General features: G+C 39.6%; 1 protein-coding gene across 2 annotated transcripts; it reads left to right on the top strand.

The window, feature by feature from the left end:
* Positions 1-41: 41 nt before the first annotated feature.
* Positions 42-17,283, top strand: kif4 (kinesin family member 4). 2 transcript variants are annotated; one of them, XM_068331105.1, is made up of 31 exons: positions 42-225; positions 5,193-5,327; positions 5,440-5,554; positions 5,847-6,037; positions 6,156-6,245; positions 6,441-6,607; positions 7,324-7,418; positions 7,528-7,647; positions 7,963-8,138; positions 8,317-8,378; positions 8,478-8,610; positions 8,760-8,818; positions 8,991-9,096; positions 11,249-11,350; positions 11,439-11,615; positions 11,728-11,831; positions 11,959-12,103; positions 12,220-12,330; positions 12,465-12,548; positions 12,699-12,812; positions 13,088-13,243; positions 13,333-13,430; positions 13,525-13,654; positions 13,735-13,905; positions 13,989-14,105; positions 14,210-14,278; positions 14,395-14,496; positions 15,144-15,302; positions 15,501-15,626; positions 15,860-15,970; positions 16,129-17,283. In XM_068331105.1, the coding sequence occupies exons 2-31, from the start codon at positions 5,205-5,207 to the stop codon at positions 16,330-16,332; spliced, it is 3,717 nt and encodes a 1,238-aa protein (XP_068187206.1). In that variant the 5' UTR covers positions 42-225; positions 5,193-5,204; the 3' UTR covers positions 16,333-17,283. The 2 variants fall into 2 exon arrangements, with proteins under 2 accessions (XP_068187206.1, XP_068187205.1); XM_068331104.1 differs by lacking the exon at positions 42-225 and adding an exon at positions 4,577-4,716.
* The last annotated feature ends 761 nt before the right edge of the window (positions 17,284-18,044 follow it).

Below are 18,044 nucleotides of genomic sequence, written 5' to 3'. Positions count from 1 at the left end.
CCACCCCCCAAAAAAAAAAAAAAAAAAATATGCACCCCCCGTCTCCCTAAATCAACACCATCCGAAGCGATCTCGGTCACTTCCCCGCAAACATTCACAAGTTCAGGGAGTGAACAGCCGGAACAGGCCGCAGATGACAGTAGCCAGGCGGTCCAGATGTGAAGCCGACAACCAGTGCGCCGTGGCCCCGCAGCACACCTCTCCAAGTGGAAGCCGGGAGCTTGAGTACGCAGGACCCATAAGCTTCAGCACAAATTGCGCACAATATCTCGAGCAGCGTAGCTTTTCATTCCACCAGCTTGTTTACTACTGCCTTCACGAACTTCTAATTATACAACAGGCCCAGTATGTAGGAATTCCAGACGATGGGATAACGCAGAGTAAAATGGCATCTGACAATGCGGGGTTGGCATCGCACAATGAAAAGCGTCAGCGCCGAGCAAGTCATTTCAGCAAGGCTTAGACCACAGTTTGCACCTGCATCATGTCTGTTCTGAGACCTCTTAGGAAAAAAAATTTTAAAAAAAATCCCAATATCAACCCCCGCGTCAAATGGAGAGCTGAAAGTTTTCGGTAGACCTATAGGATTGTTTGGAGGCTGTCATCCGCTTATGGGGATACATATAGAAGCGCATTCTAGTCCGGTCAACCGTGAGAAATCCTCCGGTTTTGTCAACCCTCGCTCCGCACCCCGTCTCTCAGCTGCTACCATTCAGTGCTGTTCGGGGAAAAAAAGCCCTGTGATCGGTCTGTGGGTATCGGTGTCGTCGGCACTCCGGAAGCGGATTCAGAAAAGGCGTTACGCACAAGCTGCTACGCTTTGTGCGTAGCTTCTGTTCTGTCAAAATTGCAATTCAGAAGAAATGTGCGGTGCTGTGGAAAGCATGCGCGCCCACCACGACCAAAAAAAAAAAAAAGTATCGGTGTCTCTCAGCTATAAAAGGCACAGAGTCATCCAGGGTCTGGCCTTTCTTCCCTCGACCCATTTAGATTTTGCAGGCCAGCTTTAGTGCAAATACAGTAAAGGGAATTAATTTTAGAGTGTGTTATATTTCACCGCTTGAAACGAGATTCTCGTAGGACTAATGGTTCTACAGGCTGAGTCATCTCACTTTGAAATGGTTTATGTAAAACTTATTTTAATACAGGTTTGATGATCTTACAGACATAAATATTATGGTTTCTGTTTTTTTATTAAGGTATAGATAGAAATTCTAGACCCCGAACTGCATGACCCTGAAATAAATATAAGCGCTGTCATCCTGTCACAAATATCTTCTGCCCAATCCAGTCCCTCCCTGAATGCTTTTCCATGTCAATCAGCACCACTTCTTTTTCAGTCAGAAATAAATGTGTATTAGAGGAGAAAAGTGACCATTGTCTAATTAATATTTGTTATAAGATCATCTGGAGATGACTTGTCTTTGAGTCATGGTGTTGCAGTGAATGTGATGCCAAATAGAAATATAGTAGACCGAGTCTAATGATCTGAGTAGAAATCTTGACCAGGATGATCAATTCAACACTGAACTTACAAGGGTTTATTTTATTATTTATTCATTTTAATTTATTTTAAGTTTATTTTATTTTATTTCTGTTTATTTTATTTATTTTAAGTGAAACACTGACATTCTTCTTTGAGGTTCATGGTATGCTGCATATTTTGGACAGAAAATAACTGCAAAGCCCCGAATAGTTTGAATTAGTCAAAACACCAGACATAAACCCTCAGAATGTCATCTCAGAAGAATGTTAGTCCAGTTGTGTAACTGTTAAAGCCTGGCTGGCAGCAGAGAAGATGATGGGTAAGTTCAGATTTACAGTGTGTGATAAATTCATTCTTATAACAAGACTGCTGTTATTAAAATTCCAGTAACGTCCATTATATTGAAATGTCAAAACAGGGCAGTGCTTATATTATAGTTATCTGAAGGTTAATAGACTCAGTGTCTACTTGCTTTATCTTTAATCCCATCCAGACATGAATTGACCTTATGAGCTGGAGCAGAAAGCCCTGATCATGAGACGTCGCTGAAATGAAGTGTGTCACGACTGACTCAGCATAAGGCTCCAAACTTGTTTTGAACAGCCAATTATTTTTAGACCTATCTGACTGACTATTTTTCTGCTAAGCGACCCTTCTGATTGTTCTAAATAACTAATTTAAAGCAAGGGATCATCTGAGCGAAATCGTTATTTTGCATTCCTGGAAAATAAACCGACAAATCAATACAGGTCTCTCAGAAACAGATGCCTGGTGTCTGTTTACTGGTTTGAGGCTGAATGTGAGCTTCTATCAGTTGTAATAAATGCACTGTTGTGAAAATCTCATTTGACTAAAAGTAAATCTATCATGCTAAAAAAGTATTCCTCTGCTGAAGACTTCGTGCATGACCGTCCACACATGTCAGCCTCATGTAAGAGTAAGTATTTACCCCTCAGTGGCTTGTTTCTGTATTCAACCAATGCTGTATACTAGAGATCATCTAATTATAGCCAGGACTAATGATATAATATGACTTTCAGCATGCTTTTCATTATCTTAATCAGTGCTAATTTTAATGTCATTGCTAAAGAAATCAAATTAATGTGAAAATACACAACTATGTCTGATGCAGGATGTAATCTGCAGTTTGTTCAAACTGTACAAAATATATATCATGTGTTGACTGTCTTGAGATGAACTAAGATATTTGTCATGCCTAACATCCCATTGAATCATTTTACAGTCACAGAAATTGCATAAGATTCCCTTTCAAGTCAAAAGAAGAGTGAGCTTTGATGCGATACGACTATTCCAATGCAAAATACTTTCATTTAGTCTATTTCATCCACTTTTGTTCACGTTAGATGCTATTTAGCTACTTGAATGACAATTATTTTGATTTTATATCATATTTTCCATATGGGAAGCTATTATAAAATGTTTAAAGCATGAAGTTGGAAAGTACAAATGTCTTAGAACAGCTGAACAGATTGTATGCGCTCCAAAACCCCGCTGGCTTTTAGTCAAGGGTGATGTCATTGCAATGAAATCCACCCAGTTCAAATGATTTTCTGAAACTACACCAGAGAAGGGCTGAATTTCCTTCTTTTCCAGCGACAGTACACAAGTGAGAAATGTTAGGCTGCCTTTTAGAAAATCCAGCTGGCTGAGTTAGGATCGTTCATGCTGGAATTACAATCCTTCTATTCAAAGTCATAAAATCGCACGTGGACAGCCATCATTTCAGGAATATGTATGGAAAGAATAGGTTGGTTTGTTCCATTCATTACTGTCTGTGCTATTCTTGGGAGCAAAGATAATCTGGCGTGTTGTTATTAGACCACGTGGTGGTGTTTCCTGCCACAGCAGGACACTCTTCCCTCTCAGACTCTGTACAGAATTTCACTGAGGACAGGATTCAAGCTATGCCGACAGAACAATCATTTAAATAGAACCGGAAAATTCAGAGGAACTGCATAAGTGCTTTTAAAAGTGACAAAATAGCAAATAACAGCGAAAATGACATTTCTGGTTAAACAAAAAACATTTGAATTAGACTAAAGGAAACTGGCATTCTACTCCCTTGTATTTACAGTATAATGAATAAAAGCAAAAGTAGATTTGAGCAGCCCACAAATTTCAGGATTTGATGTCTGTGACATTTTGCATCACAACATAGGACGTGTTCAGTAAATAACGTGATAGCTGATTGACATTGACAGCTGATTATTTCTGTTTGTTTATGTTATTTGCACATAGTGTCCATCCCAGAGGGGGTGGAGGTTGTGTCGTGTTGTGGAAGATAAGCTCTATCAATATTTCTGCAGCTCCCATTAGTGATAAGGTTGTTAAAGGTCAAAAATCTCACAGGATCCAATTACAATTGTAATGTGGGGGCCCAATTCTCCTGTATGTCTGCAATCCTTTGCAGTATTGTCAGATAATTTTTTAGTCTATGAAATTAATATTTTGGAGGAATTCCTGGAAACATAAATAGTGATTATCAACAACACACAAATTCTAAACGTACTCAGGTCATCTCAAGCACTATATTTCCTCTCTTCCTGGCAGAGACCAGGAAGGCTGTAGTGAAAAATAAAATAAATAAATAAAAAAAAGTTTTTTCGTTTCCAGGCTTGGTGTGGCTACCATCAAAATTACTGAAAAGCGCAATGTTCTCTTTGCAGCATGGGTTTGATTCTAACTCTTTTCATGGTGCTTCATGTTCTTGATTAATACACAGTATTTACATATGCTTCTTCATAAAGTATCAACTTCTCTTATGTTCTTGAAAGAAAAATAATAAGTTATCAGTGTTAAGAAGACTTATTGTCTTTAAAAGATTTTTTTTTTAAAAACACTTTCATTTGGAGTCGCATACGTGTTGTGTACACGTAGAGTAAAAATTAGTCTTTGCTGAAGAATTATCAAAACTGCATTTTTTCTTATTTCCTGTAGAGGTCAGTAGCGCTGCAGATTTGCGTTGATTCTACCGTCAAATAAGAAGCCGAAGAAGACGGAGGGGGCGGAGCTTTGTGTTTGAAACTGGCGGGCTGTTATAAGTTTTGTATTGATGCTTGTCTGTGAACCCGGATAGACAACAGGCGTCTGTTAATTTAGTAGCAACCAGTAAAGATTTGTGTCCGATGTTAATACCAGTCATCATCAAATAGAGCCGCTTAATGTCTGTTTATTGATTTAACACTTTGGTCCGCCAGCCAGCGAAAGAGGTAACGTTAATGTCACCAATGCTAACACCATTACTGTAGCTAGCTAAGGTTCAGTGGTCTTAATTCAATCAGAAAACATTTTTATCCTTTGGTGATCACAGAGTAGTTTGCTTTACAATGCTTTTTTTCATAGGTGATGTTAAATCCAAATGAATCATTGATATCTTGGCTGTACACTTTATGTCTTTTGTCTTTTAAAATGAAGAGGGATAAATTCTACAGATAAATCGAGTTAGTTCATCTGACCGATCGGACATTGGGGAAAGTAATCAACAAACCTGTTGATTGAGTGTTAAATAGCAAGCAGTGTTATTGTTGTTTGTTTTGTTTTGCTTTTTGTCAATGGTGGGTAAAGTAAAAATTTTCTATACAGTACAGTACTGGCAAATGGAAAAGAAATACTGTGCTAAGCTCTGCTTTTCTATCAATAGGTAATCATAGCTGTCAATATGATAACCCCCTGTGTTTCTCTGTAGGAGTCTTACATCATGACAAATGAGGCTGTTAAGGTGATCCCAGTGAGGGTTGCCTTACGATGTCGCCCTATGGTCCCTAAAGAAATACTTGAAGGATGTCAGTCCTGTCTCACGTTTGTTCCTGGGGAACCACAGGTCTGTGTTTAACATTTAAGAAAATACTTGTCTTTGTCTAGTATATCAATGTCTTCAAAGCACGTTGTGCAAAAACAATATGTCTAAAATTTGGTAAATTGTTAATTTGCAGGTGATCGTTGGCACAGAAAAAGCGTTCACCTACGACTATGTATTTGATCCGACTGCTGAGCAAGAGGAAGTTTTCAGTACAGCTGTATCCTCCTTACTGGATGGGCTTTTCAAAGGTGGTTGTCAATTTTAACATGATTGATTGAATCTAGTGGGAGAAATATGTGTTCAATGTTTTTGGTAACAATACAGATTCTGAGACATCAGAACTGTACAAATTTGTGATATTAGTACACTTCATCCGGCAATACTTACCACCAACAGATTGTGAATTGGAATTAAATATCTTATTGACAAACTAGAATTAAATGTACTCTAATTTTAAATAATTGTAATACAAAATATTTTTCAATTATATCATTTGCATTATTTTTATCATTTGACTTATTTTTCATCATTTTTTTGTAGGTTATCATGCTACCGTTCTTGCATACGGACAGACTGGTTCAGGGAAGACCTATTCCATGGGAGGAACGTACACATCAGCTCAGGAAAATGATCCTTCTGTTGGAGTTATTCCGCGAGTTATCAAAAGAATCTTTGAGGAAAGGGAGAAGAAGACAGACATAGATTTCTGTATGTCAGTATCCTACCTGGAGGTTGGTAGAATGTTGTGTAATCTTTTTTTGTAATGTAATGGCATATTCATTTGGTTTCCTTTTATCCATCAAATGTTATTTGATTTGTCAGTAGTAACATACTTTTTCTTAATTGTAGATTTATAATGAAGATATATTGGACTTACTGTGTTCATCAAAAGATAAAACTGCCATCAACATTCGGGAAGATCCTAAAGATGGTATTAAGGTGATTGGCATGTTTATAAGAATGAATTCTCATAGACAGTTACTACATTTCTCTGAAGATTACTATGTATTCATGCATAAAGATCAGATTTCATTAAACAGCATCTGTCAAATTTTATACTGTATCTAGTTAGTGCACTTTAAATCAGAAGTGTCATTTTTGTTTTGTTTTACATAAATATGCTTTTTTTTTCAGATTGTGGGTTTAACTGAGAGGCAGGTACATTGTGACAGTGAGATGGTAGGTTGTTTGGAGCTTGGAAATTCTGCTCGCACTGTGGGATCCACGGCGATGAATGCTGCTTCATCTCGCTCACACGCCATCTTCACCATCACGTTGGAGCAGCGCAAAGGGACAGACAAGTCAGTCTGATGTTTTCTCTCATTTCTGCTTACGTCAGTCCCTTTTTGACTTGAGCATGCAGAATTTTGAGTTTACACATAATGACGCTTTAGTGATGACATGCAAACAGAAGAATACAAGCTTAAGCTCTGTCAGTCATGCCTTTTAGCTATGACTCAGGCTGCATTATTTGAATTACACCATCAGAGAAAAAGCATTAATTTGTTCCTGGCCTGTGGATCTCGCAGTCAGTTGCAGATGCCTTTATGATCAATCACTGAAGTCATCACAGTACAGCCTTCTTTTGTGTTGTTGGGGGGTTTTTTATTTTTGTTTTTTGTAGCCATAAGGATATGAATGTAACAAGTGTTCTCTTTTGGGCTGCACATCTATCATGAGATTTGGATTTACTGGAACTTCCAGGGTGGGACAGCTGAATATCCTCATATTCATTGAAAGAGGAAGCCCAGGGGAAGGGTGGTACAGTAAACTAGGATAGATAAATATAAACCAAACTAAATATGTTTAAAAAAAATTAGAATTTGCAGCTTGATGAGAGAGAAATGGGGAATATAGATTGCAGAAAACAAAAGACATTTATTTGAAGTGATTGCCATGTCAATGCTCCTTGTCAACAAATGCAACATGCTTCTGTACCATCAGGCTCGTGTGTAAATAAGGTCCACATACTATGGCCCACAAAGCACCATTGTGATGTTGAATATTTTTGCTGCAGATCCGACTCCATTATTTCCAAACTGCGCCTGGTGGATCTGGCTGGTTCGGAGAGGCAAAAGAAAACCAGAGCAGAAGGAGAGCGATTAAAGGAAGGTAATGATAAATAATGATATATTGTTTACTTGAGCAGTTCTGTGTTGTCCCTTTGCATTGTAGGACTATGCCTGATGACGGTTTTGATGTAATTCAATTTCATCCTCAGGCATCAACATCAATCGTGGTCTTTTGTGTTTGGGTAATGTAATCGGTGCCTTGGGGGATGAAAGCAAGAAAAATACCTTTGTTCCTTACAGAGACTCGAAGCTCACCCGCCTGCTACAAGGTAAGCTTTGATTTCGATGTTCAAATTGTTGCTGTAGTAAGAATTAGGGTCAGCTTGGATGCCATCCTCACTTTGAGGACCTTCAGAAAGGATCAAATATTATTTAGAAACCATACATTAGTCTCCACTTCTCTTTGATTTTTTTTCATCTAATTGAAAGTTATGTATAACCTTGGATTTTTGTTTTGTTGTTTCACACAAAAAATGATATTGCTGATTAATTTTCATGAAACAGCTCCATACTCAAAGCACCTATGATGCAAAAGAATCATTTCACGATACACTTTGGTGATGGTTTCTTTTTGTTTTCATCAGATTCTTTGGGAGGCAACAGCCACACTTTGATGATTGCATGCGTCAGTCCTGCAGACTCTAACATGGAGGAGACCATCAACACATTGCGATACGCTGACAGAGCTCGCAAGATTAAAAACAAACCTGTTGTCAACATTGACCCCAGAGTCGCTGAATTAAACCGTCTGAAAAATCAGGTAGCGACATTTCTGTTGCCTGAAATAACAATTCTGTAAATTCATTGCAGTCCAGTCATAAATGTTTAGAAATTTCTTTTTATACTGTTGAGGAAAGACATTCAAGATTGTTAGGACCAATAATATACAATATGCACTTCACTTCTTGACATAAATATAATGTAATTTTTTTTTTTAGGTTAGAGAGCTGCAGGTGATGCTACTTCATGCCCGTGGAGGAGTAGCTCCAGTGCTTTCTGGGTAAGATGAATTTCCCATTAGACTGTTTCTCATCATAGAGATGCATTCAAAGTTACCCAAAACAAAATCCATGACAGTCACTCAGCCCCTCTGTCACAGACCAGAGTCGGCAGAGAACGTGACAAAGCTGTTGGAAACCAACCGTGCCCTGCAGGACGAGAACAACAAGCTAAGCAGGGAGCTGAGTGAGGCAGCCGGACAGACGGCAGTCATGTTTGAGAAGATAATAACGGTGAGCAAGTCCAACCTTTACTCATCCTTCCCCTGCAGATAGAAGTAGTCATCTATTCAAAATATGAAATGGTTAAAAGAACTGGAATGACATGCATTCTGTCTTTTCTCACACTTTTTGATAATGTTACTAACATCATGATTATACAGGCAGAACAAGCAAATGAGCAACTGCAAGGTAAACTGGAACAACTACAGCACCATGCAGCGTAAGTTCACAAAGGAATAAAGCCAATCTACCCTTACAAAGCTTAAAGAGACTAATAAATACTTTCTCATACCGGTTCTATATATTCTGATCAAATATTGGCCTCATTTCTAATTCCTTATGTTCATGTCCACTTCATACTGAAGCACATTTTTCATGCACCTTTTCTTTAGGTGTACAATTGACCTTCAGAAATTGTTGGAGTCACTGGAAGACCAGGAGTTGAAAGAGAACATTGAGGTGATGAAAAACCTGCAAGATATCATCTTGGAACTGAAGGTATGCAAGTCAGTGTGTACTTAAACTGGCATGTGGTAGCACTCCACTCGATTGTTGAGTTTGCCTTTTCTGTGTGTGTCGCCCTCCTTTGGGCAGCAAGTAGCAAGATTGGTTACAAAGCAGCAGAGTGCAGACCTTATTGGACTGCATTCAGGAGCAGACTTGCCAATCACTACACATATCGGTCAGTACCGATGCATTCAGACAGCAAAATAGGAAGCTGGTGACACTTTTACAGGTGCACTACAAATGTCCAAATGCAAGAGGCAGCATAATGACTGCAGAAAGCAACGGAAGAACAGTTGGATCATTCTTGGTGTTAAAGCGGAGGTCATTGGTAAAGTTAATTGGCTTCAAGAAATTGATCACAACCATTCAGTTTTATTTCTTTACTCTTCCGAAAGGGATGGGCATAATTTTTCATATATTCAAAAATTCATGAAATTATGCAATTAATTGATTTCAACAATCTTGTCACGTAAAATGTTTTTACCTGCTCCTGATTTTAGTGACTACTACCAGAAGGTGGCGATAATTCACCTACAGGCTATTAACAAAATAACAGTATGACCATCAGGTAGCACCAGCGGGTGTGTTTCGTTTAGTACTTTCACTGATTACCATAATATAGTTTAGTGTGCATAATGTGAAACTGGGCTTCAGTTTCCTTTGAACTGACATCAGAACTTGATGTGTTTTGTTTTTAGTTCCCTCTTTACATGAGAAATAGTTCATTACTGTTTTGTTCCGAGCTTGTTGCTGTTGAATACCTTCATGCGGCGGTGAGTTGGCCAACGGCTGCATGTTCATCCAAGTGAAAGCATGTGAGCTTCACTGTTGTGTTATCATTCTTCTCAACTTATTTTGCTGTATTTTGTTGTTGTTTTTTAAAGAAAAAGTTTCTATTGATAATAGTCTGAGTTCAACTTTTTTTTTTAATCCTCGAGCTGATAATGGAAATACCTGAAGAGCGAGACATCCCATCTCCTTTTTATGTCTGAAAGTCACACATACGCTCTAGTGAAGGGGAGACTCATCACAATGTTACGGCTTCAGTTTCTTTGTGATTTCTGTCTCATTCACACTCAACACTGGAGCTGCTTCAACACAGATGGATGGAAAAGTGTTTATGTGCCAACTTTCGTTTTCAGCAGGTCACAATGTTATGATGGACAATGTATAAATCAGCGTGTTCATGTTGACATCATAGCCAATCAGAGCCTAGGAATAAGTGACATTACTGCAGTGAATATTGATTGTACATTTTCCCATAATATACAGTATTAGTGGGATTACTAATTTATTAATAGTATCATAAACCAACGGAAGCAGATTTGTTTCCATATGATCTTGTCATTTCCAATTTATCCAAACCATTTGAACCTGACAGCTAATTAATTTCCTATTCCTTTAGAATGTTCAGAATAACATTACCACAGTGGTCCAAAAACGATTTGCTGTCTCATAAAGAACTTAATACATTTGTAGTTATTCTGGAGACAGTCCTGCAAACTTTTATGACAATGTGAACCAGGGTGACATAAACATATAAACCTCATAATTCATCATTAAACACCATATTCCGTGTTTTTGCTGCTAACGTGTTGCCATGTGGGGCTGCCTGAGCAAAAACACTTATTTCAGCCGCCTGATCCACCCCCACCCCACACCCCCAACAGGCCTGAGACGTGGTGGTTATCGATGCTCAGTACATTTATTCTCCCTGTGAGACACGATGATTTTTTTAATTCAAGTTATGTCATGCTTTTTTTTTTCTTTTTTTTCTTTTTTAAAATTAAAAATCACAGCCCAGGTTACTGAAAGAGGGACACATTTGTCTGGAGTATTGGAAAAATAACTTGGAAGATCAGCTCTGACGTTACTGAAATCAAAAGTTTAAAACATTCCTAAAAGAATTTTAGGAATTCATTCAGTCAAGTCTTTTTTGACGATGGTGTCATTCATCGTGTGCAGAACTGGTGCTGAAATTTATATTGATCATTATATTTGATATTTTTCTAGATCAAATTGACTAAGGTAAATAATTGATATGGCCGCATAATGCATTTACTTTTTTAATCACAGCTTCTGTGGCAAATATATCTTCATCAAATACTCCATTTTTTATGGTGTTTATTTATTTTTGTCTTAGAATGAAAGTGCAGGCATTGCTGCCTCCATTGATGCAATTGCTGCAGGCGAGAATTCATCGGAAGTGTCCGGTAGTAAAAATGCACAGGATGAAGCCTCACTGGTATGTTGTAAAAGTAAAAAGTAAAATTTAAAAAAGTAAATTAATATGCAAAATTAAGATGCTGCTCACCTCCAACACATTTGAACAGGACGCCACCATTGGCAAGGATTCCCCAGAGGCCTTTACAACCCGCCACGCGCTGCGGCAGGCACAGCTGTCCAAAGAACTGATTGAGCTGAACAAAGTGTTGGTCCTGAAGGAAGCATTTGTGAAGAAAATGTGCCAAAATGACACACAGTTGGAGCCGATGCAGTCGGAGCATCAGGCAAGTACAGTTTGTCTATGATGATTAACACTGCTGCTAAGTTTAAGTAGATTTTTCTGTATAATGATCTTGTCAGCCATGTGATAACCCTCTGGGTGTTTTATCTTTACAGAAAAATGTACATTCTCTTCAGTTGGCAGTGGAGTCGCTGCAGAAAGAGAAAGAGGATCTGGTTTTAGCGCTTCAGTCTGCAAAAAAAGACACAAACCAGGCAAAGTATGAAGTCTTTGTTTCTCTATTTTGAATGTCAAGTCAAATTATCTTTATAAAAAATGCAAAGCGATCTCGATAAGCTTTTACCTCTGGCCTTTTCTTTTATATGTCGTTGTCCATCTGCTCCCAGGCTTAGCGAGCAGCGGAGGAAGAGGCTGCAGGAGCTGGAGGGTCAGCTCGGAGACATGAAGAAGAAGCTCATTGAACAATCCAAGCTTCTGAAACTGAAAGAGACCTCTGTTCAGAAAGTCAGCAAACTCATGCATGAAATCCAGGTAACCAGTGATTTACGTGCACCAAGCATGGATAATCTTGAATGCAGGTTATTACATGTGCGAAACAAAGAGGCCATATTCAAGCATGTTTCCACATTCATCTCATCTTCTCATAGGCTATGAAGTCCCAGCGCACGCAGCTGATGAGACAGATGAGGGACGATTCTGAAAAATTCAGAAACTGGAAGAACAAGAAGGACCGAGAGGTGCTGCAGCTGAAGGAGAAGGTATGAACATTTTGTTCAGCCAGCATTTGGTTGCTAAAGTCACTCATCCAATGTTCTAAATCTGCGAAATGCTTTTCTTATTAATTGTGATTCTTTAGCTTCACAAACCCCATATTTCATCTTCTGTTTTACAGGATCGTAAACGCCAGTATGAGCTACTTAAACTGGAGAGGGACTTTGAGAAACAGGCCAATGTTCTGCGTCGTAAAACCGAGGAGGTGAATCCTGCGATCCCCAAAATAAATATTAAGCATCTTAATAATAACGTGTATTTAAAATTCATGAATATTTTGATTTTAAAGGCGTGCGTGTTGGGAGGATTTCATAGCATCTTATTAGAAGCTTTTTTCTTTTCTTTTTTCTTGTAGGCTGCTGCTGCAAACAAGCGACTGAAAGATGCTTTGCAGAAGAGAAGTGAGGTAGCAGAGAAACGCAAAGATGCTCAGAACAAAGGGATGGGAGGAGCTGCTGCAAGAATTAAGGTAGTAAAACTTGTTTCTCGGGCACGTCTGTAGACATCGAACGCTTTTATGAGGTCTGTGATTAGTGTGAAATGGGCATTATTTATTACTATGGATGGACAGCTCATCAGTAGCTTAACAATTACTGGCTGGAGTGGAGCAGACGGAGTGTTCAGTTGATTGCTTCTGATAAAGACGACCATGCAGTAAACTAGGAATGTCACATAAACCCTGTTAGCTCGAACATTTAGGTAAATAATTGGGTTTTAACACTTTGACTGGGTTTGTGTGATCAGGCTTGGCTTCTCAATGAAGTGGAGGTGATGGTCAGCACAGAGGAGGCCCAGCGTCACCTCAGCGATCTGCTGGAAGACAGGAAGGTTTTAGCGCAGGAGGTCAACAACCTGAAACAACAGATGGAGGCGGGGGACCGACCCGCCGCCAAAATCAGGGTGAGATGTCGACTCTACTGATGAGCACCACAACCTGTGAGAATATGCACAAAACTGTTTCTAACCAATCCACCCCCGCCTCCATGCAGCGCCGGACGCTGATCATCTCTGAGCTGGAGACACGGGGGGCGCTGGAAACACCTCTGTGTAAACAGGTGGAGAACCTGGAGACGGAGATGGGCCTCAGGTGAGACGGCCCGAAGCTCAGTCAGTGTGTTCACAGCCGCTTTACCGTCTCGCTGCAGGAAGTGTTCAGGTTTGATGGTTTTCTATGCGAACAGGAACGCCCAGATAGCCGACCTACAGCAGAAAGTCCTTGTCGCAGACGGCGAGGGGCGTCTGAAGCAACGCATAGATGGCATCACCAGCATAGTCGACGCCAAGTGTGCCCTGAAGTTCCTGATGTCTGAGGTGAAATAAACGATTAAACGTAGCAACCGTACGTTCATTTGTTCCCGCTTTATTTCTAAGACTTTTTTCCTTCTGTTTAGCTGGTTTCTGCTAAAACAGCAGGTTCCAAGCTGGAGAGCGAAATCAAGCAGGAGAAAGGGAACGGGCAGGATTTACGGAAGATGCTGGCCGACGAGAGGAACGTGATGTCGACCATGGACATGGAGCACCAGCAGCAGCTCGTGGACCTGGAGCAGAGACATCAAGAGAAGGTTCTCATCACATTTACTCAGACACAAAGTTGCTCTTTTTGGATAGAATTTACAAAACTTTCAATGCGTTTGTCTTTTCGCAGGTTCTTTATCTCCTCAACCAGCTGCAGAACCAACCCATCAGGGAAGAGTCGGACAAAATGGAGAACGATGAAGAGAGTTCAAAGGAGAAAGAGCTGCTTGAGCGTCTCAAACTCCTGGTTCGTCTCCACCGGTCGATGAGTTTCATCAGACTTTGACTAAGGAGAAAGTCTGCTGAATCATGACAGAAAGTTAATCGTGAATTTGTTTTACTGCAATTTAGGAAGGAGAACTGCAAAAATTGAGTGATAGAAACAAGAAACTGGAAGAACAGAACGAGCAGTACAGACAGGTGAGCGGTCTGACATTGAGGCCCATTGGTTTTTTATGGTTGCATGAAAACTGATCCACTCGTCTTCATTTACAGAATGTGTGTAGCTCAGATCAAACCATTGTTATTTCTTCCAGAAACACCCGTTGCTTCACCTCGCAGGTTCCAAGAAAATCCTTGCACCTACAGCCAACAAGCAAAACGACCCAGATGACTCGTTCGAATACATTCCTCCAAAGGTACGTCGTTACGGGTGTTCTTCCTGCCTGTGCATGATGTGGGGTTAAACTTTTTGTGATATTAATCTGCTACTAGACAATTTTTTTCCAGCTGAATGCCATTAAATTTAACGCTGATAGAATGATAATCGATCGTTTGCAGACAAATCAGTTCTTTACGGAGATATCTTCCTAAAATCACACCTGTTCTTGCCTTTGCTCGAGAGAAGAGTTATTATGAGATTAATTTTTTAAAAAAGGATGATTTTTGTTCACAAACCAAGGATTCATATTACAGAATATAAAACAAAACGATAATGAATATTTTGTTTTTACTAAATGCCAAGGCTTATTTCCTCAGCATCACTGAAAATATTTTATTCAGTGTTTAATGTAAGACAAGTCTTGCAGCTGGATCTTTGTGAACTGAGATGTCATCCTCTTTCCTTTTTTCATTGTGTTCAGAATTTATGTTGTTGATATTTCAACGCTGGCTTGACTAAACCTCTGTAGATATCAGGTAGGGATGTAAGACGTTAGGTCACAAAGTCCCTTTTTAAAGCAAAGACAGTCAAAATCAGTGAAGAAAAATAGAATTAAAAAAGGAAATGCCTCATGTAGACTGTTTTTAATGTGTGGATTTATTTTGCTTGTGTTCTGTGCCAAAGCCTAAAGCAAAACGCTTTACCACGGCGAAAGCACAGAAAGAGATGACCATCGACGTCGTAGAGCTGATGTCTCCCAGTGACGATGAGGCTGAAGGGGAAGAGGAGGAGTGGCGTCCTGAGAAGGAACGCAGAATCTCAAAGAAACCAAAAGCAACTGGGGTAAGACTGGGGATCCGGACTGGTTTATTACACCAGTAAGATCGTAGACCGTCTGGGAGGGTGAGGGTGAAAAGGAATTCTAACCAGGGAATGGCTTCTTCATGCTAAATCTGTAGATGCTACATTTCAAATCAGGATAACAGGATAATTTAGGATCTAAATTTAAAATCCCTGATGACAAACGGGTTCTGTCTTTAGTGTGCATGTCGAGGTCGCTGCATCAACAAGCAGTGCAGGTGCCGCAAAGGAAAGATGGCCTGTGGGGAGAACTGCAGCTGTGATCAGGTGAAATGTCGAAATATGGAAAAGCTGATGCCTGCTGAGGTAAGTTATCTACAGACAGCTTTTGTGTGAAGTTTTGTTCAATCCTACACATTTAATTTAGTGTGTGAACGACTTTATAATGACTTGTGAATGTTACAGTTCCGAACAGTCGTCACATGTGGCTTTGTTTCCCTGGTAACACAGCTGTGATTTACGTTAGTTCATGAAAAGCAATGCAGAAAAACAAACGTCCTTCTGAGTGGTTTTTTTTTTTTTTTTTTTGCTCTTTTCAGGAAACAAGTCAGATAGAAAATGTTTCTAGAGACTCTCTTCAAGATCCAACATCTGTCAGTCCTGACAACACCACGTTCTTCAGGCCGCCATCTTGTACGCCCACTAAGAAGGTGAGTCCGATGCTTCTGCAGTCTGTCACAACATTAAGAACATCACAAAGCCACAACGTCAGAAAAGACAACCTGAGAGTCTATTCAAACTCTTGTCGGTGTTTCTGCTTGTGACATCTCATCTACGCTGCTTCTGGACGTTTCTTTCCGTATTGTAGTTACTCAAAGAGATCGATGACATGGGACATACAACCGCAGACCTGAGGGTGATCAGGAAGCCCAGCTTGACAGCAGAAGAGGAGGACGAAGAGGAGGAGGCGGAGCGGACGACTGTCAGCTTTCTCAAAAAGAAGAAAAAACTCTTGACGAGTTTTCAGAACAGTTTTTTTTCCGGATGCACCCCCATCAGGGAGGAATCATAAAACAGGGCAGAGGAGGCCTTTTCAACACCTTAGGTGTCTCTGAATGTGCCTGAATGTTTATCATGTCTGTGTCGGGTTTTGTTAGACTGTTGTGTGGCTGCTGATTTAAAACATCTTTGTCTGTAGAGGGTAACAAACGGCTGAGAATCACTGGATCTTCACTGTTTGACTCATGCCTGTGGATAATGTAGTTCAAACTACTGTCAGATACTTCTCATAGAGACACAATGTCCTTTACTAATATGTCAGATCGGTTGTGAAGTAATCATAGAGGTCATTTGTCATTTAATTAAAAACATTTGGAGTGTAATTCTGCGTTACACTGACGCTAAAGATGAACAAAGCGAATGGTTCTGTCTGGTTAAAACTATTTATTTCACTGTTTTCTCTTCTTTGTTTCTGTGAGGGCAGCAAAACAGAAGTTTAATGTCCAAAATATTTCATACAGATATTTGAAATCCAATTTCAGTGAAGTGGCTTTAATTTCTTTGTTCCCATTGATCTTGTTTTTTCCCCCATTTGGTTTAAAAAATAACCAGAACCTCAGATTCAAATGTTTTTAGTCAGTTTAACTTCTGTGTTTTTAATGGCAACGTAAGAGTCTCTTAACACAATTAGTAGTCACGTTATGGTAATAACCCCTTTTTAAAAATTGTTTTTATGAAAATAAAAAATTAAATTTTACTCTACATCTGAGCCCTTTCTGTAGATAACTGTTTAATGGTTTATGATCAGATTCTTCTTAAATAAACATTGCAGTCCTAACTGGTTGATGGTGTACTATTTTTTATTGATCCATTTATTCTTTTTCATGCGGAACATTTATTAATCTTTGCAATACTAAAAAGTCACCTGAAAGAAGGATCATTAGTCTGGCTACATCAGTGACGTCACTGTGGTCGCTTCCTTTCCTTTGATGGCTCAGGCTTTTCACAGAGAAGATGTCTGTAGTGTTTTCAAGCTGGGGTGGATTTCACAGATAATAAAGCATTCAAGATATTTTGTTTTTCTGTTTTTCATTGCTCGTGCCCTAGATCCATAGCTCCAGTCTGACCCGGTCCACACAGTTTCCTTCCGAACAAAAACATCCTCACAAAGTTATTTTTATGAATTCTTATCACGGCTTTATTCTTCACTAATAAATTTTAAGCACATGCTGTGAAAGCAGCGGCAACTAATATGAAACTGAAAGGAATCTTTCCAGCTGGGGGTGTGTGATGAGCAGAGCAATAAGCTCTACATGAGTACATGTCTGAGTGTTGGTTGCAGCTGCTAAGCCTTTGAGTGATTTCCAAATGATTAAAAACAAAGGTTTGATATTATTGAAACTCTAATGCTCAAAAAGATGAACAGTCGGCTACTAAAACTGACTGGTGGTTTTTTAGATCTCACAGACACTCACATCTGCGTGCCTTAGAATTATGCACATCTTTTTTTATCAGGAGGTTTTTTTGCTTCATCGCTGCTTAAGCTGCATTAGTTGTCAATTTCAGAACTCCTGGGTAATGTGTTATTCAGTCAGAGGGGCCCTTGTGCTGCTGCTGTGGTTATGATGCGTTGAGGGCACCAGTAGAGGTCAGAATCCATCCTGCACGGCACATACAAATATACCTGGAGGGGTCACCGTGGCTCCGGTGTGGAGGGTCAGCAGTAAATTAGATAGATGGGTCACAGGAGCCACCCGAGGCTACGGGTAATCACAGGAATTCTAC

This window comes from Antennarius striatus, chromosome 13 (genome assembly GCF_040054535.1).
Source record: "Antennarius striatus isolate MH-2024 chromosome 13, ASM4005453v1, whole genome shotgun sequence".
NCBI classification, from domain to species: domain Eukaryota; kingdom Metazoa; phylum Chordata; class Actinopteri; order Lophiiformes; family Antennariidae; genus Antennarius; species Antennarius striatus.
The sequence above is the reverse complement of the archived record's forward strand: the minus strand, read 5'-3'. Positions and strand labels throughout refer to the sequence as shown.

Coding starts and splice junctions, on each gene's coding strand:
- kif4 (XM_068331105.1), top strand. CDS start 5,205: ATGACAAATGAGGCTGTTAAGGTGATCCCAGTGAGGGTTGCCTTACGA. Junction 9,097..11,248: donor ATATCATCTTGGAACTGAAG/GTATGCAAGTCA, acceptor TTTTTGTCTTAG/AATGAAAGTGCAGGCATTGC. Junction 11,351..11,438: donor CACAGGATGAAGCCTCACTG/GTATGTTGTAAA, acceptor ACATTTGAACAG/GACGCCACCATTGGCAAGGA.